Source organism: Chelonia mydas, chromosome 16 (assembly GCF_015237465.2).
Source record: "Chelonia mydas isolate rCheMyd1 chromosome 16, rCheMyd1.pri.v2, whole genome shotgun sequence".
NCBI lineage: Eukaryota > Metazoa > Chordata > Testudines > Cheloniidae > Chelonia > Chelonia mydas.
The window spans coordinates 2,944,819-2,967,476 of record NC_057857.1 but is presented as its reverse complement, the minus strand read 5'-3'; the positions used below and the strand labels follow the sequence as shown (position 1 = coordinate 2,967,476).

At 47.0% G+C, this 22,658-nt stretch overlaps 1 protein-coding gene and 1 long non-coding RNA gene across 2 annotated transcripts in view; both read right to left on the bottom strand.

Moving 5' to 3' along the window:
• Positions 1 to 72: 72 nt before the first annotated feature.
• On the bottom strand, positions 73 to 1,954 carry LOC122463134. The gene is made up of 3 exons (XR_006286179.1): positions 1,012 to 1,954; positions 506 to 609; positions 73 to 195 (listed from the first exon to the last, which is right to left on the bottom strand). It is a non-coding gene; the product is annotated as an uncharacterized LOC122463134 (long non-coding RNA).
• Positions 1,955 to 9,240: 7,286 nt separating this feature from the next.
• C16H9orf43 (chromosome 16 C9orf43 homolog) overlaps positions 9,241 to 22,658 on the bottom strand; it is a 34,642-nt gene continuing 21,224 nt past the window's right edge. Inside the window, exons 6-12 of the mRNA XM_037879865.2 lie at positions 21,702 to 21,798; positions 20,842 to 20,966; positions 19,993 to 20,176; positions 18,007 to 18,082; positions 12,170 to 12,327; positions 10,865 to 10,988; positions 9,241 to 9,816 (exon numbers count right to left, since the gene is read on the bottom strand). Of these exons, the coding sequence (XP_037735793.1) occupies positions 9,494 to 9,816; positions 10,865 to 10,988; positions 12,170 to 12,327; positions 18,007 to 18,082; positions 19,993 to 20,176; positions 20,842 to 20,966; positions 21,702 to 21,798 (1,087 nt within the window). The 3' untranslated portion in view covers positions 9,241 to 9,493. The remainder of the gene's footprint in view (positions 9,817 to 10,864; positions 10,989 to 12,169; positions 12,328 to 18,006; positions 18,083 to 19,992; positions 20,177 to 20,841; positions 20,967 to 21,701; positions 21,799 to 22,658) is intronic.

Sequence of the window (22,658 nt, the reverse complement as noted above, 5' to 3'; positions counted from 1 at the left end):
GGCCCGGGGAGACCCTTGCCCCTCCCATGTCTCTGTCCTCCCTCCAGCTGCTGGGCGCCGTGTCTCGCTCACCACAATCCTCTCCACCACAGCCACCTTGCAGCAGTGTGGCTCTAGTGTGTCCTGCCCTCTCTGCTGTGCAGCAAAACACGCAGGGTGAATGGCGGGCAGGAACCTGAGCTGCTGGGCCTCATCCTGCACCCACCAGGAGTGGGGGTAGGGGAGAGAAAGCCAATTAGCCATGGACCTCCCTGCCCCACCCACACCAGCTGCAGGACTCAGGCGTGAATGGGGGATAGTGGGGACCCGCCCATTGTCCAAATCACCCACAACTCCTACACAAGCAGGGTCAGGAACTGGGACAGGGCCTGTGTGGGGAGGAGATCCCAGCTGGTGTGTGACAAGCACCCCCATCTTGAGGGTCCCAGATCATGGAGGAGAAAGGTCAGGGTGCGGGAAGGGGCAGGACAATCTCAGTTCCAGCACAGCTGGGGAAGGTCTGTACCTTTTCTCGGCCCTGGAGCTGCTCTTGGATGTTATTGAGAGCAGCCTCCTCTGTGGCCACGTCTACCCATTCCTCCTCTTTGTCCTCTGAGTCCCTGGGGGTCCCTGTACCAGGGAGAGAAGAGGACAGGGTGACACCTGCTGCCACTCGGGGAAAGGACAGGGGCATGGTGGGGCAATGTACCCCCTTCCCACCTCCGGACCCAGGGCAGATCGGGGCCCACACTCCCCCCTCTCAGTGATCCCTTCAGCCCCCAACTCCTTCAGTAGCCCATAGCAAAGATACACCCCCACACAGTCTTGGACTCCCTGGGAGGTGCCTGCCCACCCACCCAACTGGAGCATCAAAGACCTAAGTGGCAGCATCTAGTGTCAGTGAGGTTCACGTGGCTCAGGCCAGACACCTGGGCTGGGGGCCTCCCACCCCATAGCACTGGTCGGGTGCCTGGGCCCAGGGTGTTCACAGCCCCCTCCTCACCGCTCCCTGAGCCCAGCCTGGCAACTCACCTGGAATAAAGCAGTGGCGCCCATCAGCCTCACTGCTGCTCGAGTCCCAGGCGCTGCTGCTGTCTCATGGGGAGCAGCCAGAGCTGCTGGTTCTGGGGCAGGGATCCTCCACCTCCAGCCCTGGGGAGGCTGGAAGGTCCTCACTGACTGGGCAGGGCGATGCCTCCTGCTGGGAATCAGGGCTGGGCTCCTGGGGCCGGTGCTTCCCACACAACAAGCCCCAGAGCCACCCTGTCCAGCTCCCCTCCTGGGCTGGGTCCTGCCTGCCCGGCCGCATTCTGGGCCAGCTCCATTTCGGCCTGGCCGGTGCCTCTCCCACCTCGGCGCCTGCCCCGGGAGCGGGTTTCCTCTGCCAGAAGGCTGGGCACTTCCACCTCCTGGCCCGTCTGGGAGCTTCTTCCCCGCCAGCAGGGATGGAGGGGCCGCTCTGCTCCTGGGGAAGATGGCAGCTGCTTCCCTCAGCCTCTGGGGCCACCTGCAGAGCCTTCTTCCTGAACACCCTCAGGAGCCTGGCCGTCCTGGACCCGAGCGGGGAACAGGCGTGAGTCTGGGCTCAAGGCAGCCTCTCATTAAGCAGCCTGTTTGGTCCCTCCCCATCCCTGCCCCAGCCAGAGCAGCTCCTCCTCCCCGCACTGGGGTGCAGGGAGTGCAATCTACACACACTGCTCGGAGTTCATGACATGATCTGCTCCCAACGTTCCCCCTCATCATCCCTGGTGCTGCAATACCCAGGGAGTCTCCTCCTTTTCGAGCACTGGGGTCAGTCACAAAGGCTCCCTCCTGCCATCCCAGGCCAGAGAAGGAAGAGAACCCAGGAGTCCGGACTTCTCCTGGGAAACCATTCCCCACATCAAAGTCCCTAGGCATAGCAAGACCAGGGCCCCCTTGTTTCCCATTGATTTCCATGCCCATGGATCTTTTACTCCAAAAATTCCAGTGGAATACAGCAGACCTCCGTCATGCTTTGTCCAAAATAACCAAAAACATTTCACGTATCCAAAGTACCCTCCATTAAAACTTCAGAAAAACAAAAGTGTGGAAAGGCAGGGGGAGTGGAGGGGGAAGAGGTGGAAAGAAACCAATTAAGCTGGTCAGGTCAGTTTAAAGTATAGGCTACCAGCAGCAAATTAAGTAAACTGAGAAAAAGAAGGAGGAAAAGAGGAAAAGGACATAGCTCTGAGCCAAGAGTAGGCTCCCTGGGTTGAAACGGTTGGGAACCCTTAGCCCCAGGTTCTTATTCTGGCTCTGGGAGAAGAATGGGGGTTGTTACCTACTCCTCCAAACCCTGCCATTTTGCACTTTGAAACCTTTTTTTTTTCCTCCACTCCCCCAGGACCAAGTCCCAGCTCCAGTCTCTAAAGGTCGTCTGTTAACTCTGCTTTTGACTTTAAACCCTGTTGTGCCAAATCATCTCTAACCACCCCTAACTAATTTACAAGCCTTCAGCAGCCCTTGCGGAAGCAGCACCAAACTTGAAAGATTACTGGCAGCTTCCCATAATGCTGCCCTCACTTCAAACCTCTCACAAGGGGACTGAAGTGCCTCCTTTCCCTGGAAGGCATCCAGTCCCCGTGGGCATGCACCTTCTTCCACTACCTATATACCAAGGAGGGTGGGTTCCTCAGCCACCCCCCATCCCTCTGCGTCCCTTAACACTTCCTCCATTTCCTTTTTAATCTCATCCCAGGTTGACCCCTGCACCTGGTATGGGCCCTGGTTCTTCCTTATCCATTTATCCAAAAAAATCCTTTATCCTGGCTTGCCAGAACCCGCAACTACCATCACGAGAGTTCGCTAAACCTCATCCAAGCAGCTTTGCAGACTGCTGGGGAGGGGGACTTACAGGCTGCCACTCACCTATCCGATGTGATGTATCCAAGTCACGGCACCAAGATGTTAGGGGGCTTATTCCTTCACCCGCTTACTTCCCTGGTCCTTCTTGCATGAACAGAGAGCAACAATACCCAAAGTCCAAAGGTGCAAACAATTCGATATTTATTGGGGTGAACTTCCAGCAAGCAGAAAAGGAGTACTTGTGGCACCTTAGAGACTAACCAATTTATTTGAGCATAAGCTTTCGTGAGCTACAGCTCACTTCATCGGATGAATACTGTGGAAACACAGTATGCATCCGATGAAGTGAGCTGTAGCTCACGAAAGCTTATGCTCAAATAAATTGGTTAGTCTCTAAGGTGCCACAAGTACTCCTTTTCTTTTTGCGAATACAGACTAACACGGCTGTTACTCTGAAACCTGTCATTCCAGCAAGCATGATTCCAGATTCCTTCCTTAGTGTCCCCCTTCCCAGCTCTGACACCACAGAGCCTTACCTGTGTCCCTGTTCCCATTCCCCCCCTTAGCAAAACATGATTCCAATTTCCCCACCCCCATTCCCTGTTCCCATTCTTCCCCCGCCCCCCACTTCCTGATTGATTGCAGCTTATATAGTAAAACTTGAGTTCTGCTTAGCTATACCTTAACCAATCATTTTCCTGAAATTTAACTAACCAATCCTAACATATTGTAACATGATTATTTAACCAATTATATTTTACACCCAGTAAAATTAATTATACAGCAGACAGAAACAATTGCAGAACCAGACAGAGACCAGGCAAATAAACAATAGCAAAGTGGAACCTATAATGACAAAACAATACAGAAGTGAGGATTTCACAACTACATCTATAAAGCAATAAGACATAAAGGTTTCCCAGCTGTGTCTATTGATAAGTGAGTTCTTACTGAACAGAAAACTGTCAAACTAAACTTCCTTTTACATCCTCTAGGCACTTCCCTTTCTCTGGAGGTGATAGATCAGATCACCTTTCTAACAGCCTCAGATTGCCTTATTTCAAGGATTTTTCCCTGGAGTTTTTTCAACCTTCACTCCAGTGTAACAACATTTTTGGGCTGGGACTTTCCTTAATTTCCCCCCCAAAAGTCAGAGATGAATTCTGCTAGGTGCTCTCCCTCTGTCTCACCCAGGTGTTGCCAGATTGGCTCACTGGCACCCTGCCACTGCTGGCTACCTGAAGTATGGAATTGCATTAGGAAATCTGGATGCCAGTTGCTGGGGAAGCATTGGGCAAAAGCCTAGCCAGACAAGGTGTCTGGGGGAACAGGGAGACAGAATCTCAATGATGAACCTCCCTGGCGGTTACATTTTGAAGTTTCCTCTCAAGAAAAAGTGCCAGGGCCATTTTTCGAGTAGAAACTCTTGGCCAAGCGTCTCAGGCCTCTTGCTTCTGGAGCAGCATAGAAGGACCTTAAAGTAGCCCTTTCCCTTTGCTTTTGCCCCAATGCCCGGTTAATTTCCTCCTGCAGCCTCTTCATCTTGCACGATTTTTGCAGATTTCGTACACTGCTACAATGTTACTAACTCTCATCATTTTATCACAAAGCTCTTGCTCTTCTGTAGTTTTCTCAAAGCCCCAGCATCTGGAGGCCTGTGGTAAGAATTTCAGCTTTCATCGCCAAAAAAAACAAAAGGTTCCAGCCCTCATGATTTGCAAAGAAAAGCTTCAAAACGTGACCCAAGTGCAATCTAGAAATTCAAACCCTCAAAGGCAAAGCAAAGAACCCAGCATTTCTTCTTATTGTTTTGGGGGATCTGACTCGTGAGTTTTGATGCTTGGGGCTGGCAGTGTTGCACCTGAGAGCAGAGGCAAGTGTAGGAGAACAGAACAGGGGTCACAGAAGGGGCAATCCGCACTGGGCAGGAGAGAAGAGTAAAAGGGGCAGCTCTTCATTCTAAAGCTATGGCCACCTTGCAGGACATTCTGGGGAAACTGGAACCTCACTCGCCCCAATTCACAACAAACACTGGGGTTTAAGTCAAGGCCTGCCTAGGAACCACAGGCCAAAAGGACTCCAGCTCAGGGTTTTCTGGTACCTGATAGAGGAGCCCCTTTGCTTGCCACGGGAGCACACTGACTGAGGCACTCGTCTCCCTGGCCTTGCCTCCTCCATGTTCTCTTTGGGTTGACTAACGACCCAAGGACTGCAGCTGTAGCCAGCCAAAGGGCATCCTCCCCACTTTGCATAGCCATGCAGGGGACAGTCTGGGTCAAACCATCACAAGGATTGCAAGAGAGGTTGAAATGGTTATTTTATAAGCCACTCAGCAGGAAGCCAGCCAATGTTCCCAGGGGACCAGACGAATCCCCGCTGACTCCTGACCATATTTTAGACAAGTCTCAGGAGTGGGGAGGGAATCCCTCCCTCTTCATCTTATCTAGGGCTGATGGAAAGCAGCTGAACCTCAGTGGTGGCTCACCTAGACAGTGGAAGTGACCTTCTTAACTTAGCAAGGCCAATTCTGATGAACCATGAAAGCAGCACTTCTCCAACAGACAGACAAGCAGATCTGTCCTGGGTGGTTTCTGGTGCTAATTTGTTGAAACAGGAACTGGATCTGTTTTGGTTGCTGAATCTGGACTATGGCTCTCCACATTGGGGAAGTATTGCCAGGCTCTGGCCAGCGTTAGTTGCTCCGGAGTCACAAGAGCCTAAAGTGTTCAGAGCAGGTTCTTTTCCCCAAAGTGTCTGTCTCTCACTGCAGAGACCCCAGGCCTTGTATATATAGGAAGCTGAGCTTTAACCTTCAGCATCTGCTAGCTGCTTGGTGCCAAATTGGGCATTCTAGTGAGAGGCAGCGTTGATGCCATCCATTATGCCAGGGCAGTGGGGCTGGTCTAGGAGAATCATAGAATCATAGAATCATAGAATATCAGGGTTGGAAGGGACCCCAGAAGGTCATCTAGTCCAACCCCCTGCTCAAAGCAGGACCAAGTCCCAGTTAAATCATCCCAGCCAGGGCTTTGTCAAGCCTGACCTTAAAAACCTCTAAGGAAGGAGATTCTACCACCTCCCTAGGTAACGCATTCCAGTGTTTCACCACCCTCTTAGTGAAAAAGTTTTTCCTAATATCCAATCTAAACCTCCCCCATTGCAACTTGAGACCATTACTCCTCGTTCTGTCATCTGCTACCATTGAGAACAGTCTAGAGCCATCCTCTTTGGAACCCCCTTTCAGGTAGTTGAAAGCAGCTATCAAATCCCCCCTCATTCTTCTCTTCTGCAGACTAAACAATCCCAGCTCCCTCAGCCTCTCCTCATAAGTCATGTGCTCTAGACCCCTAATCATTTTTGTTGCCCTTCGCTGGACTCTTTCCAATTTATCCACATCCTTCTTGTAGTGTGGGGCCCAAAACTGGACACAGTACTCCAGATGAGGCCTCACCAGTGTCGAATAGAGGGGAACGATCACGTCCCTCGATCTGCTCGCTATGCCCCTACTTATACATCCCAAAATGCCATTGGCCTTCTTCGCAACAAGGGCACACTGCTGACTCATATCCAGCTTCTCGTCCACTGTCACCCCTAGGTCCTTTTCCGCAGAACTGCTGCCTAGCCATTCGGTCCCTAGTCTGTAGCGGTGCATTGGGTTCTTCCGTCCTAAGTGCAGGACCCTGCACTTATCCTTATTGAACCTCATCAGATTTCTTTTGGCCCAATCCTCCAATTTGTCTAGGTCCTTCTGTATCCTATCCCTCCCCTCCAGCGTATCTACCACTCCTCCCAGTTTAGTATCATCCGCAAATTTGCTGAGAGTGCAATCCACACCATCCTCCAGATCATTTATGAAGATATTGAACAAAACCGGCCCCAGGACCGACCCCTGGGGCACTCCACTTGACACCGGCTGCCAACTAGACATGGAGCCATTGATCACTACCCGTTGAGCCCGACAATCTAGCCAGCTTTCTACCCACCTTATAGTGCATTCATCCAGCCCATACTTCCTTAACTTGCTGACAAGAATGCTGTGGGACACCGTGTCAAAAGCTTTGCTAAAGTCAAGAAACAATACATCCACTGCTTTCCCTTCATCCACAGAACCAGTAATCTCATCATAAAAGGCGATTAGATTAGTCAGGCATGACCTTCCCTTGGTGAATCCATGCTGACTGTTCCTGATCACTTTCCTCTCCTCTAAGTGCTTCAGGATTGATTCTTTGAGGACCTGCTCCATGATTTTTCCAGGGACTGAGGTGAGGCTGACTGGCCTGTAGTTCCCAGGATCCTCCTTCTTCCCTTTTTTAAAGATGGGCACTACATTAGCCTTTTTCCAGTCATCCGGGACTTCCCCCGTTCGCCACGAGTTTTCAAAGATAATGGCCAAGGGCTCTGCAATCACAGCCGCCAATTCCTTCAGCACTCTCGGATGCAATTCGTCCGGCCCCATGGACTTGTGCACGTCCAGCTTTTCTAAATAGTCCCTAACCACCTCTATCTCTACAGAGGGCTGGCCATCTCTTCCCCATTTTGTGATGCCCAGCGCAGCAGTCTGGGAGCTGACCTTGTTAGTGAAAACAGAGGCAAAAAAAGCATTGAGTACATTAGCTTTTTCCACATCCTCTGTCACTAGGTTGCCTCCCTCATTCAGTAAGGGGCCCACACTTTCCTTGGCTTTCTTCTTGTTGCCAACATACCTGAAGAAACCCTTCTTGTTACTCTTGACATCTCTTGCTAGCTGCAGCTCCAGGTGCGATTTGGCCCTCCTGATATCTTTCCTACATGCCCGAGCAATATTTTTATACTCTTCCCTGGTCATATGTCCAACCTTCCACTTCTTGTAAGCTTCTTTTTTATGTTTAAGATCCGCTAGGATTTCACCATTAAGCCAAGCTGGTCGCCTGCCATATTTACTATTCTTTCGACTCATCGGGATGGTTTGTCCCTGTAACCTCAACAGGGATTCCTTGAAATACAGCCAGCTCTCCTGGACTCCCTTCCCCTTCATGTTAGTCCCCCAGGGGATCCTGGCCATCTGTTCCCTTAGGGAGTCGAAGTCTGCTTTCCTGAAGTCCAGGGTCCGTATCCTGCTGCTTACCTTCCTTCCCTGCGTCAGGATCCTGAACTCAACCAACTCATGGTCACTGCCTCCCAGATTCCCATCCACTTTTGCTTCCCCCTACTAATTCTACCCGGTTTGTGAGCAGCAGGTCAAGAAAAGCGCCCCCCCTAGTTGGCTCCCCTAGCACTTGCACCAGGAAATTGTCCCCTACGCTTTCCAAAAACTTCCTGGATTGTCTATGCACCGCTGTATTGCTCTCCCAGCAGATATCAGGAAAATTAAAGTCACCCATGAGAATCAGGGCATGCGAAGAAGAGCTCAGGAGAGATCTTTACTATACAGAAACATTGACAAACTCTGAGCCTTTACACCCCTGAAGGATAAATACTGACCGCAAAGTCATCTACAAAGACTAGGTTACTGGCTTGGTGCTCCCTGCCACCTGACGGAACTACACCTGGGCCCTTGGCTGGCAGGGGCAGAAATGCCATAAGGAGAGTGGCCCATAGAGGTAGGGTTTACTTATGTTTATGTAGAAAAGGGTTGAAATGTAAATAGGCCCAAAATCTATTTCCTAAGAATAGTCACATGAGGTCTGAAAAAATATGAGTAAAGTGACAATTCAGAGGCAAGTTGAAGATAAGTCAGGACAGATCTATGTTGTAAACATGCTTTTGTCCTAATTAGTTTTTACAAATGTTTTAGATAGCATTTTCCAAAACATGAATATTTCATCTGTATTGATAGTTATTGACTTGGCATTTATGTAAATGTTAACTAGGAGAATGTTTAATGTTGAATAGCCAATGAGAAAGTAGAAAATATTTAATTATGGTTGTGGAAATATAGATATGGTAACAGATGGGTTTAATGTTAATTAAGGGGCATAATTATAATTGATTATAAAAAGGGTAGCAGGCTAACTTTAGATTACATGCAGCCATGCACCGTCAAGGTACTGTTAGAGAACGTTTTACACCCACACTTCTCATTTAGGGACTGATCACCCCTAAATATATCATTTCATGTTAGACAACGTATCAGTTCAGTGTAGGTTATAGCATAATACTTGTTTGCTTAACTATTTCCTATTAACTAAACTTTTTAATTGTATCACTCATCGTGTTATTGACAGTCATCCACTAAATTAGATGATCTGGAACCACCCTGGAGGCTGGAACTGTAAAGAATTCAGTTTGGTTTTATTCTTTCGTTTAACTATTTCATTGGGAACACATATGTATAAGGTTACAGGAGCTGCAGGGAAGTGCAGCAAAGCAGAGCTGGGTGGGGGGAACTCCTTTTCCCTCCCACAAATTGACCCCTCTTCTGGAGAGACTAGCCAGGATAGATAGACACCCAGGGAGGAGGATGGAAAGCTGTGGTTTTAATTACAAAGCACAGAGCATTCAAGCTGTCCTGTACATTCAAAGGTCCCTGGAGCAGGCAGGTTACCTCACTCACCCTCCTTCTTGGTCTCTTGATGCAGCTGTCTATGGCAAGAGCAGGCACCCAAGGAGAGTGCCTGAACTCAATCAAACTGTGCCTTAACCTGCACATTCACTTACAATCACCACACATTATAGGGTCAAGTTCCCACTGCAATTATCTAATGAAGGGTTAATCAAGACGGTGGCCTTGTTCACTGGATGCCCTTAGAGCGCTGTCCTCTCTGAAGAGAGGGGATTCTACATCTGGGGAAGGCTTGTCATTGTCCCTCAGTGGGAAAGGAGAAGGGGGAGGGGGAGGGGGAGGAGGGTAAGAGTCATCTTCATGTTTATCATTGTCTGGTGTTAGAGCAGCTGGGCTTGGCTGCAGCGGGCTGCTCCCTCCCTGAAGATAGCCCAGTGCCTGTGCTGCTTCCTTCCTGCTTGCTAGGCGCTTGCAGGACATTTCATGCTGTGCTCCTGGCCTTGGCAGCAGGTACCCATTGTCTTCAACACCTGAGCAGAGAATGAGAGATGAGGACATACCACCTCTAGTACTGCTCTGTATTTTGTCTTTTTCCTCTGGGCTCTGACAAACAGGACCCAGGAACACATCTCTGAGGGATGAATGCCAAAACAAAACACCATGGGACAAATCTCGCAGTCCCTTCTTCAGGCAAAACGCTCATTGAATTCAACAGGTGTTTTGCTTGAGTCAGGACTGGTGGGTTTGGCCCCATGTGATAGAGCAGTCTATTATCCTATGGTGACGTCTCCCAACTCCAATTCCATGTCTCTCTGCTGCTGTCTCTTACACTCCCAATGGCCATTCAATAGAATAAATGTTACATTGTTATTCCACCCGTGTCTGGTGCCCACCAGCTACAGATGACCTTGTAGACATTAAAAATCTGTTTAAATATTTGTATTTCAAGTCATTTATTTTTGAAATGACATGTTTCTATTTTGAACATTGTGATAACCAACAGGATAATGCTGGGTATCAGATAGGTAAAAACAGAGTAATCTCCTATGATATTCAACTCAGATTTTAAAGAGCAAGCCTTAACCACCTTCATTCAGAGAGAAACCTCCCTTCGGTGTCCCCTTTTTTCAGTCCTCTGAGTGGTCTCTTAAATAGGGGTTTCTCTGCATTCTCTGGAGTGAGTTTGCAAATAATTGGTTATTCGTAAGAGTTTCGTGTGTGTTAAGAACAAATGTGCTTTGATGCATAAGCTGTGTTCTGACTGTAGAAAAATACACTGCTTCACTTCCCTCTGGTGCATCCAGCATGGGCATTTCCACAGGCAGATACCAGACTAGGTGGCCTAACAGTCTGAGATGCTGTGGCAACTCTTACAATCCTAACTACAACACTCTTCTCACAAAGCCAATTGGAATGCAGCTAATCAGCAATGGGACAGTACCCTTGGCACATGTATTTAAGTGCCTTCCCTCCCACACCCACCCGCACTATTCTGACATGGTTAATGCATAACAACACTGCAAAGAAATGTCTAATGCACTGTCATTACAGTACAGTGGAGATGTTTTCATCACTCACCCTCAAGGACCAGGCTTGCCGTGCTGCTGTTGTACAGCACATACATCCCCGAAGACCTTCTTTTCCCAAGTCCCATGTGTTGCTTCCTGGGGCCTTCCTCTTCCTGGGATTCCTGCTCTTCAGACTAAAAAGGTTCACAGACAATTCAGATGGGTTAGGAGGATATCAAATAAAAGGGGAGATTCTCTAGAGCTACACATTATTTTGTTTCAGCAGCTGAGCACACTTCTGCTCCTCACTCACTCAACAGCAGCCAGGGCATATGGTAATAGGCTCTTGGCTCAGTGAAGCAGGATGCCAGAAGATCATGTCAATCAAAAGGAGAATCCGTTTTCATTTCCCCCCATAACATTCTTCATTTTCCTTTTGTCACTGCACACAGAGCATCCCTATAGCTAGCCAGCTCACCTAGGGTAGCTTAAACTAATCCTACTCTTTAAGATCAAGAAGGCTTTTGTAAGTAAGTTCTTTACTGGGAGGAGAGTGTCAAGGCTGAGGGAAACTTGTGTTCTGGAGACTGTCAAGGCTGATCTAAAACCCAGGTCTCCCTCAGCAAAGTCACTGTGCTGACCCTTTCACAATCAATACAAGTGACCGGGTGGAGTCTGATGCTAGAATAATGCCAACATTTGCATCTCTACAATAGTGTAATTACTGAGCATGCAAGTGATCAAGACAGAGACAAATGAAACCCCCTTGGTCATCCACTGCCAGGAGCTTGCTTTGTGCAGCATGATGTGATTAATAGGCCACAGAGAGCATGGACTATCCACATGCCTGGTTTTGGACCTTCTCAGTGATACTCCTCAAGTCTGCGACTGAGTACTGATGAATGCTGGAGCCACAGAGCTGTTGTCTGGGCTCTGTCATACAATTGGCCCTTGGAGAAGAACTCTTCTGTGCTGGCTAATGGAAAGAAAAACATGCTGCCCCTGCACTGGTGTCTATTGCAAGGGATAAACAAGAGGCTTTGCTTGTCAGTTAACCCTTGTCATCCTGCCATTTATCCCAGCAGAGGGGATGTAACCTAAGGAGGGGCCTCAAAGAGAGCAGATAGTGAACATGCTCAGAAGACTCCAGTCCAGACAGCAGGAAGGGAGATTTTGTTGATGGTTTGAACTGTTGGTTCTTTTCTTGCAGTTGCTGCTGCTTGGCAGAGGATAGGCACACAGGCAGGGATCTGTGACACATCCGATGCGGGGCTGAGGTGATGACTGTTGTTAAGCATAGCGCCAGGGTCCCTTTCCTGGCAGGGAAGCCTAGTCTTTCTGGCCTGTTGCTAGACACTGCTTTACTCAGACTTACTGGTTTTTGTGACAGTTGTTTTTTGTTGGCAGAGGCTTCCTCTGTGCCCTCTAGCGTGCAGGACTCCAGAGACTGGGTGGTGAGTACAATTAGCCCGGCTTCAGCATAGCCCGGTTGCTGTTCTAGATTGGTCTCGTGGCTCTTCATGCCGAAGGAGCCTACAGTGGGGCAGAGAGAAGACAACTTAACCTTCCTACAGAGCCATCTGAACATCAGGCCTGTCAGAGCTCTCAGCCTGGAAAAACTGGAGAGAAAGAGACAAGTGTACAGGCCTGAATACAGCACAGTCTTAAAGGTGACCTGTGAGTTAAGGGCTAGAAGATGCCCTGGCACTGCCCTGCGGCAGATGCATCTGGAGAGCACAAGAGCACTTGCACCCCTGTGCAGCAGCCAAGCACCATGGCAATCTCCATGCTCTCCAAGCACAAGCACTTCTCGCTCCTGCTACCCCTCTGTACACTAGCCAGTATGAAGGGGATGGACAGGAGGTGCAGCCACAGTTCTGTTTCTCCCCCCACACCACCCAGCAGCAGTGCTGGCTGGCCAAACATGCAAGTATGTTCTGCATCCCTGGAAAGGGCATAGCAGCCCGTGTCCTGGAAGGGACAGTCCTCCTGGTGCTCCTGGTATGCAGATCCACACCACTTACTCAGAGCAGTGTCTGTCAGCCATGGTTGAGCCCTAAAATGTATATGCATCTCTCAAGGGTTTCTATAGCATCCATCGCTGTAGGACATAAGAGCCCAGACAAAAATCTATGGTAAAATCGAGTTAAGACTGAGAATAAATATCAGTCATTTAAGGGCAAATTGTTGCTGTGATTATCCCCAAACACACATAATAAACCAAGGAAATAGAGAGAGTTAAGATTACGTTGAAAAAATCCACACATATTAAGATCTGGAAATACAGTTAAGGCACCCAGTCTGAACTCTACCTTGTAGTGACACCAGACAATTACCATACTATTATGAAGAAAGCATCTTAGTGTCTCTAATCCTGCATGAGGGGACACTGAATTTTAAAGACTTGTTAGATTATTTTCATTTTGCCCCATCATGGTGTCTCTACAGGACAGAATTCATGTTACTTGGGTGTCTTAAATGCATTTGTAGCTCTTAACATGTTTAAGTGTAACCATAACTCTGAAATTGCTGGATTTGTTACTCTTGGTTTTGGGATAATTATAGCATTTGTGTATTGTTTTTCACCCTTAAATTACTGATAAAGTACTCTCAACCTTAACTCACTTTTAACATAATTATGTGTTTTGGAACTTTCTTTTTTTTTAAAAAAGGAGTACTTGTGGCACCTTAGAGACTAACAAATTTATTTGGGCACAAGCTTTCATGAGCTACAGCTCACTTCATCGGATGCATTCAGTGGAAAATACAGTGGGGAGATTTATATACACAGAGAACATGAAACAATGGGTGTTACCATACACACTGTAACGAGAGTGATCAGGTAAGGTGAGCTATTACCAGCAGGAGAGCGGGGGGGGGGAGGGGGGAAGTCGGAGTGGGGGAACCTTTTGTAGTGATAATCAAGGTGGGCCATTTCCAGCACTTGACAAAAACGTCTGAGGAACAGCGGGGGGGGGGGGGGGGGGGGGGGGAAGAGTAAACAAGGGGATATAGTTTTACTTTTTGTAATGACCCATCCACTCCCAGTCTTTATTCAAGCCTCAGTTAATTGTATCCAGTTTGCAAATTAATTCCAATTCAGCAGTCTCTCGTTGGTGTCTGTTTTTGAAGTTTTTTTGTTGAAGAATTGCAACTTTTAGGTCTGTAATCGAGTGACCAAAGAGACTGAAGTGTTCTCCAACTGGTTTTTGAATGTTATAATTCTTGACATCTGATTTGTGTCCATTTATTCTTTTACGTAGAGACTGTCCAGTTGGCCAACGTACATGACAGAGGGGCATCGCCGGCACATGATGGCATATATCACATTGGTAGATGTGCAGGTGAACGAGCCTCTGATAGTGTGGCTGATGTGATTAGGCCCTATGATGGTGTCCCCTGAATAGATATGTGGACACAGCTGGCAACGGGCTTTGTTGCAAGGATAGGTTCCTGGGTTTAGTAGTTCTGTTGTGTGGTGTGTGGTTGCTGGTGAGTATTTGCTTCAGGTTGGGGGGCTGTCTGTAAGCAAGGACTGGCCTGTCTACCAAGACCTGTGAGAGTGATGGGTCGTCCTTCAGGTGGGTCATTACACAAAGTAAAACTATTTCCCCATGTTTATTCCCCCCCACTCCTCCAGCTGTTCCTCAGACGTTCTTGTCAACTGCTGGAAATGGCCCACCTTGATTATCACTACAAAGGTTTCCCCCCCGCCCCGCTCTCCTGCTGGTAATAGTTCACCTTACCCAATCATTCTTGTTACAGTGTGTATGGTAACACCCATTGTTTCATGTTCTCTGTGTATATAAATCTCCCCACTGTATTTTCCACTGAATGCATCCGATGAAGTGAACTGTAGCTCACGAAAGCTTATGCTCAAATAAATTTGTTAGTCTCTAAGGTGCCACAAGTACACCTTCTTTTCTTTTTGCGGATACAGACTAACACGGCTGCTACTCTGAAACCTGTCTTTTTTTTAAGTTTATTAACGCTTTCATACATGAACACACTGGCGCTGGCAGACTAGCTCAGGCCAGAGTCACAAGTCAATTCGCTTGGGGGTGAACATCAAAGAGTTAAGTGTATTAGTATTAGGGGTGGCGATTAATTGCAGTTAACTCACGCGATTAATTCAAAAAATTAATTGTGATTAATCGCAGTTTTAATCACACTGTTAAACAATAGAATACCAATTGACATTTATTAAATATTTTTGATGTTTTTCTACATTTTCAAAAATACTGATTTAAATTACAACACAGAATACAAACTGTACACTGCTCACTTTATATTATTTTTACTACAAATATTTGCACTGTAAAATGATAAACAAAAGAGATCATATTTTTCAGTTTACCTCATACAAGTACCATAATGCAATGTCTTTATTTTGAAAGTGCAACTTACAAATGTAGATTTTTTTTTTTTTTTACATAACTGCACTCAAAAACAAAACAATGTAAAACTTTGGAACCTACAAGTCTACCCAGTCCTACTTCTTATTCAGCCAATCGCTGAGAAAAACAAGTTTGGTTACAATTTGCAGGAGATAATGCTGCCCGCTTCTTATTTACAACATCACCTGAAAGTGAGAACAGGCATTTGCATAGCACTTTTGTAGTCGGCATTGCAAGGTATTTACGTACCAGATACGCTAAACATTCGTATGCCCCTTCATGCTTCGGCCACCATTCCAGAGGACATGCTTCCATGCTCATGACGCTTGTTAAAAAAATGTGTTAATTAAATTTTGACTGAACTCCTTGTGGGAGAATAGTATGTCTCCTGTTCTGTTTTACCCACATTCTGCCATATATTTCATGTTACAGCAGTGTAAGATGATGACCCAGCACATGTTGTTCATGCAGATTTCACTGCAGATTTGACAAAATGCAAAGAAGGTACCAATGTGATATTTCTAAAGATAGCAACAGCACCTGACCCAAGGTTTAAGAATCTGAAGTGCCTTCCAAAATCTGAGGGATAAGGTGTGGAGCACGCTTTCAGAAGTCTTAAAAGAGCAACGGAATTGGAGCATTCTCCAATGCGGAAACTACAGAAACCGAACCACCAAAAAAGAAAATCAACCTTCTGCTGGGGGCATCTGACTCAGATGATGAAAGTGAACATGCATCAATTTGCACTGCTTTGGATTGTTATCAAGCAGAACCCATCATCAGCATGGACGCATGTCCTCTGGAATGGTGGTTGAAGCATGAAGGGACATATGAATCTTTAGCGCATCTAGCAGGTAAATATCTTAGAACGCCAGCTACAACAGTGTCATGCCAATGTCTGTTCTCACTTTCAGGTGACATTGTAAACAAGAATAGGGCAGCATTATCTCCTGCAAATGTAAACAAACTTGTTTGTCTGAGTGACTGGCTGAACAAGTAGGACTGAATGGACTTGCAGGCTCTAAAGCTTTACATTGTTTTATTTTTGAATGCAGTTACTTTTTGTACCTAATTCTACATTTGTAAGTTCAACTTTCATGATAAAGAGATTGCACTACTGTACTTGAATGAGGTGAATTGAAAAATACTATTTCTTTTGGTTTTTACAGCACAAATATTACTAATCAAAAATAAATATAAAATGAGCACTGTTCACTTTCTGTTCTGTGTTGTAATTGAAATCAATATATTTTAAAATGTAGAAAACATCCAAAAATATTTAAATAAATGGTATTCTATCATTGTCTAACAGTGCGATTAATCACAAATGTTTTTAATCACTTGATTATTTTTTTTAATTGCTTGACAGCCCTAATTAGTATATACTCAAACTAATTCGTTCGTACACTAATAGAGATCAAAAGTGATGCTAATGGGATTGTATTCACTTACCTGAAACTGGATGTCTGCTATTACATTACATTTACATTGCATATACCCCTGAAATTACATTTACATTATGTAAATCCCTGTAATTAGATTAAAGGGTATGCTAGTATGAAAATGTACTCAGATGTTCAATTCATGAAAAGTAGTGAAATACCCGATTGTTTGTTTGCTATTACAAACATTTGCATTTGTGTATAACCCTGTAACTAAATCACTCACTAAAGAAATCTTGTGAAATGCTAATGAAGGACTGTAACTACTGGAAATGCTAATTGCAAAGCAAGTGGCCATTGTGCGAGTAAAAACACTGATCAAGTTCTTTTCTGGAGAAGAAGCTATAAGAACCAACTCAAAGGAAGAGCATGTATCTCTGGACTGTTTGGATTCTAACAGGAAGGAATAACTGAATGAGAAGACAGAGATCTGGGTAGCCCTGAAAGACTTTTGGGAAACTGGCAGTTTATTACACCACTGCCCCTATTTGGAGTTACAAACTGTGATTCACCTGTTTATTATATTTTACCTGCTTTAACCTCTCAATAACTTATTCTTTTTTCTTACCCAACAAACCTATAGTTAGTTTAATTAGTTTCTATAGAAGTGGCTGCCAGTGTTGTCTTTGGTGTAAGATCTGGAGTACCAATTGATCTGGGGTAAGTGACAGGTCTCTTGGGACTGGGAGAAACCTGATGTGGTGTGATTTTAGGGTTAAATCTGACCTAAGATTGGCACTCACCGTTGCAAGCTACTCCAGACAGTGTGACAAACACTAAATAAGAAATCCAAAGACCACTCTTCCATGTGATATTTCTAGCAGGGTGAAGATTTGAATGGCTGTGCACTGCATTGGTGTTACAAGGCACCTGTAAACCCAATTTGATTGCCAATGCACTCTGGTTGCTGTGTACTGGTGAATCTGCCCTTGAAAGGGAAATAGCAACAGGATCTGGGAGCTATAGTTGCCAGATACAGAGTTCCTGGACTGGAACCCAGAGAAGTGGGCCAGCCCAGGTTCCCTTACCAACTGCTGGGAAAGCAGCCCTGGGCCCTACCTGGGACCAGAAGGCTGACTGGAATGGCAAGCAGGTCACTGATCCAGTGGGTCTTTCATACCCTAGAAGGGCAGAACTATAGTGACCTGGCCAGAGGGCTGAGTCATGAAGAAGGGGCATCCTGAGTCCTAGAGAAATAGGGAGACCACAGGGCAAGGAACTGACCAAAGGAAGTGTCAGACTGGTGGAGAACTAATTCCAGAGCTGCAAGGAGGAGGCCCCACCAATGGTGAATGAACCCCGTTACAGTAGGAAAATGCACCCTGGAAGGGTTTAAAGGCAAGCTTTAGTTTTAACATCCAGTCCAGTTTCACCTTCAAATGCTTTCCTCAGATAAGGACTGTTGCTGATTCTTTCCAGGCCTTGTTCTTTCAAACTCACGACTGGAATCTAAAGAAACAGCCCAAATATCACAGTTTAACCTGGTAGCTTCAATCAGCATTTTAAATAAATAATCAGTTTATTCACGCCTCCTGCCCAACACATGCTCTTCCCCATCCCACATCTGCCCCTTTCAGTCTTCACAGCCAGGAGTGTTTATTGTCTCATTATTATTTGAATAGGAAGTGTGTGTGTTAGAGTGCAAAGAAGTCAAAGTGGGGAGGGAGGCTTGTAGCTTTAAAGCTCTGACAGTTGTTGAAATTGCTTGGGGCAATATCAGCCTCTCTCCAGCGGGGCAGCTGCACGCTGTAGTATGGGGACGCTGGGAAGAAAGCTGTAAGGCCTGGTCTATACTAGGAAATTAGACTGTTATAACTATGCAGCTCAGGCATGTGACAAATCCAACCACACTGCCCCGGACCTACCGACCGCCTCCCAGGGAGGTGGAGTACCTGCACCGATGGGAGAACCCCACCAGTTGGTGCAGTCAGTGCTGTCCCTGAAGTGCTGCCGCGGTACGACTGCAGGGTTTTCGGTGTAGACAAGCTCTTAGGCACTAAATGCTGGGGAAGCTGCGAAGGGTTCTACAGCTATAAATACCAGGTGGCTTGGGGAAGCCTTTCCCATTAGAGTACAGCTGGGGACACTCATCATCCAAGCCATGCCGTGATGAGCTAATGGGTGACATCACAGCCGTGATTCAACTCCCTGCCGTGCCCAGATGGGACCTGATCATCGACAGAGGGGGAACCCCCTGGCCTCTTCCATGGGCAGTTACGCTGGATTTCAAAAGTGGGCTGTTGGGAACGGCCTTATGTCTCAAAATCCAATTGTTCTTTCTTCCATTTCAACACCCAGTAGTGCCTCCCCAGAGCTGTAGCTCTTTACAGCATATGGTCTGTACATTATCAATATCAAATTAATAGTATCATCATTGCCTTTTAGCTAACCAGGCTGAAGAGTCAGTGAGACCACGGGAAGGCTCCTTATCCAACTGCCAATGCCCCAACTGTCCAGCTTTGCCCCCATGTAAAGAACTTTTAGACACTGAGATACTGGAGGAAACACTTTTAAATAAATAAATAGTCATTACTATAGTACCCAGGCACCCTAGTCATGGACCAGGACCCTACGGTACTAGATGCTATAGGAACACAGAGACAGTCACTGAAAGGCCAAGTGACAGGGCATGGGCGGGGGGAAAAGGAAACTAACTGGCGATGCTGAGTGATACCAGGTGATGGTCAGAGAAGGGGAACACCACAGCAGAGAGAGCAGTGTTTGCTAAAGACCAGGTCAAGTGAGCATCCCTTTTGGTGAGTGGGAGAGATGAACCAGGGCTGCGGTCAAATGCAGAGGTGAGGAAATGTGCAACTAAGTGGCCGGCTGGGTCATCAGCATAGAAATTGAAGTCACTGAGGATAAGTGAGTGTGGGAGACGGTGAGGAGAGCCAGGAGTGGAAATCCAAGAGGCAGGCTGACGAGGAGCAGGTGGGTGCTGAGGACGGTGAGTAGATGACACCAGCGTGGAGGGAGAGTCAGATGCAGGGCTGTTCAAGAGGAGAAAGAGTGGGAAGGGGGGAGTGGGAAAGGTTGGAAGCAGGAAGACCAGGAGAGGAGAAGCCCAGCATCCCAGCAGTCTGACCCAAGGCAGGGAGTGGTGGAGAAGCAGAGGCCTCTGTAAGAGAAGGCCATGTCAGACAAGCCAGGAGCTGGAGAGAGCGACCTATGGAAGAGTGACATGAATGGCAGAGGCCTTTTAGAGATGGAGTGGGCATTCCAGAGACATGTCTTGTCTTTCATTTTGCTAGCAAAGACGGGCTCAGCCTGAAAACCAGCTACTGTAGCTTTCTGTTCTACACTGGCCTTAGGGCCAGTCAGGCTCTCATTGCATTGGCTAGTTTGTATAAACTGGGTACCTTCTGCACAAGCAAAGGACATGTGTGCTTCTCTGTAGCATCCAGCACATCCACTCTCCGGTTCCCCAGCTGCAGGGCACCCTGATCTTGCAGCTCTACTATTGTAGCAGTCTGCAGGAGTCTGGGGGAAGAATATCTATTTTTTATTGGACTATCCTTTGGTTTCCCTTCTTTGGCTGCAGAACTAAAGACAAAACAAAGCAAAAGGGTCAATATTGCATCATTTCAGAGGGGAAAGTTTGTAGCTGAAGTTGCTAAAGCTGGAAATATATTAGTACTAAATTAAAGCCATTGACTCATATAAAAGAAATGTCTATTTGAGGAGGTGGGGGATTGACCAACCCTTCCTATACAGCTTTGAGGTCTCCTCTGCTATTGCATATACCGTCTTAATGTGTCCTTTCCCTTCTTTAGCTGGGCCTCCTCTGAGCTGGCCATACCCAACAGAAAACAAAGATCTTGGAGCTGGGGCAGAGAAACCAGCCTGAAAAGCTGCTATTGGTTCCCCCTTTAACCAGCCTTAGCTTGCAATCTTCCTGCCCTCCAGGATGCCATGCAAGTGGAAGCCACTGTAAATCTCCTTTTGCATTTTCACATGTAAACTCCCCCAGTGCACAGAGAATCGAAACCGAGTGCTGGAACTCTGCTTCTGACCCCAAAGGGAACAGTAGAGGCTGCTAGTGCAGGAGTGTGGATCCGCCACCAGAGCAGTGTCACCTCTGCAATGCCTGCATCTGGGCTGGCCCAACAGCAGTGGCCTGAAAGAGACAGAAGCTCAGCCAGCCTGCATGGCAGCGCACTGGGCTAGAGTGTGGGGGCTGGCTTTGTGGTCTAATTCAAAAGACTTACCTGTCACCTCTGTGGCTTGGGACTGATTTTATTTTTTTGGTCACCAACTTAATTTTCTGGCTTCTGTTTGTAAGCAGCTGATAGGGTTGGCCTCCTGAAGGGACCTTCTTGGACTTCTTTCTCTTCTGGGGGGCAGAATAGTTACAGTGAAATACAGACCCAGGAGGAAAACATCCCGTGCCCTTTCTCCTGGCATGTCTAAAACCCCTTCCTAACCTCTCTCCAGGAGAAATGTTTCCCAGTGAGAGAAGCCAGGAGGATGAGCCTTTGATCCTAAACCAATAGAAGAGGCATTTACCCCCATCAGGTAAGAGGATGGTATAATGCACATGTGATCCCACCAGAAACATGACGAAAGTCCCACTAAGTGAAGACAATGCCTCCCCAAAGGGAACTATTGCTGAATGCGTGTTTCTAAAAAGGCAAGCTACCTGTTAAATACCATTGTGTGCAGTAAGGAGAGCTGATGAGGCACAGGGATTAGTGGGGATTTCCTACACCCCCCACTATCCTGCCTTTAGCCCTACCCCTGTTCGTGTCTTCATCCCAGCAGGATGGGACATCTTTGCAATGCGGCAGTGCTGCGGCTTGGTCATTTGCTGTGGAGCAACATGCAGCAATACCTCTCTTACTGGGGCTGAGCGAGCGCCCTGCCTCCACAACTCCTATCCATCCGTGAGCTGGGAATTCTATCCCCAGAGGCGTGTGTGTGCGATGCCTGAAAGCAAAGTCCTTAGCCCTCCTCACTCCCAGAAGGCACAAGCATCTGCCCATTTTACAGTGGTCTGTTTGTCATCCCTGCAGTATAGCACTTGGCTGGGCACATGGCTAGTCCACCAGCAAACCTCCAAGAAGCTCACAATGTCAAGATCTCTTCCTTTGCTTTGCAGTTCTTTGAGGGAAAAGAGATTTTCAGAAGCAAGGTTTTTAACACATACTCTTCTTAAAGGCTTTAGTCTAAACAAATAAAAGCACAAGGAATCCAATTAATTACAGAAGTAAAATACTCATGTCATAACCCTTTACCAGACACTTCAACTCCCAGCTGACCTGAGAGGTAATAAAGCTAGATCCAGACCAACATTAGAGTAGCCAAAATCCCTAATGCTCACCAGCGCCTTTATAGGATTCCTGTATTGGATTCCCAGTTCTCTTCCTGTAGCAGTCCCATGCTGCTAGAGGCGGGACTGCTACAGATGGAGCTCTTAACAGTCAGGATGTGGGGTTAGGAGAATAATGCCTCCTGTCTCAAAGGGTGTCAGCTAGGGTGTCAGCTGGGAAGACAACAGTGTTAAGGGAAGTCTGACGCAGCTGTCCTTGGCCAGAAGGTTGGGAGCCAAAAGCAGAGCCTAAAGGATAGGGACCCAAAAGAAGGGGGAATTCAAAGATTCTCATGGCTGCAACAGTGAAATGAAAGATTCCCTCTCTCACCAGTCCCAAAGCGAGAGACAACAGAATAAAACTAGCAACAAATATGTCTGAAACGGTTAACTGGCATCAGGCCTAAACATAAGATACCTAGTTGTGACATTTTGTGCTACAAAGGAGGGGTGTCTAGGTTTGAATTCCAGACTCTTACACTCCCTAAAATAGCACAGACAAGGGCTAATTTTGTGGTATTCAACTACACCTGCCCACTGACCAGAAGTCAAATTCCAGCCAAATGAGAGTCTTAAGAAAAAGAGGAGAGACCAGGCAAGGTGTCCAAGCCAGATTCCCTGGAGTTAAAGACCCAACTCAGTTCCCCAACATACGAAGGAGCTCCAGCCTGTGGAGAGTATACCGGGGCAGGGGGAGAGGGGGTAAGGACGGCTGGT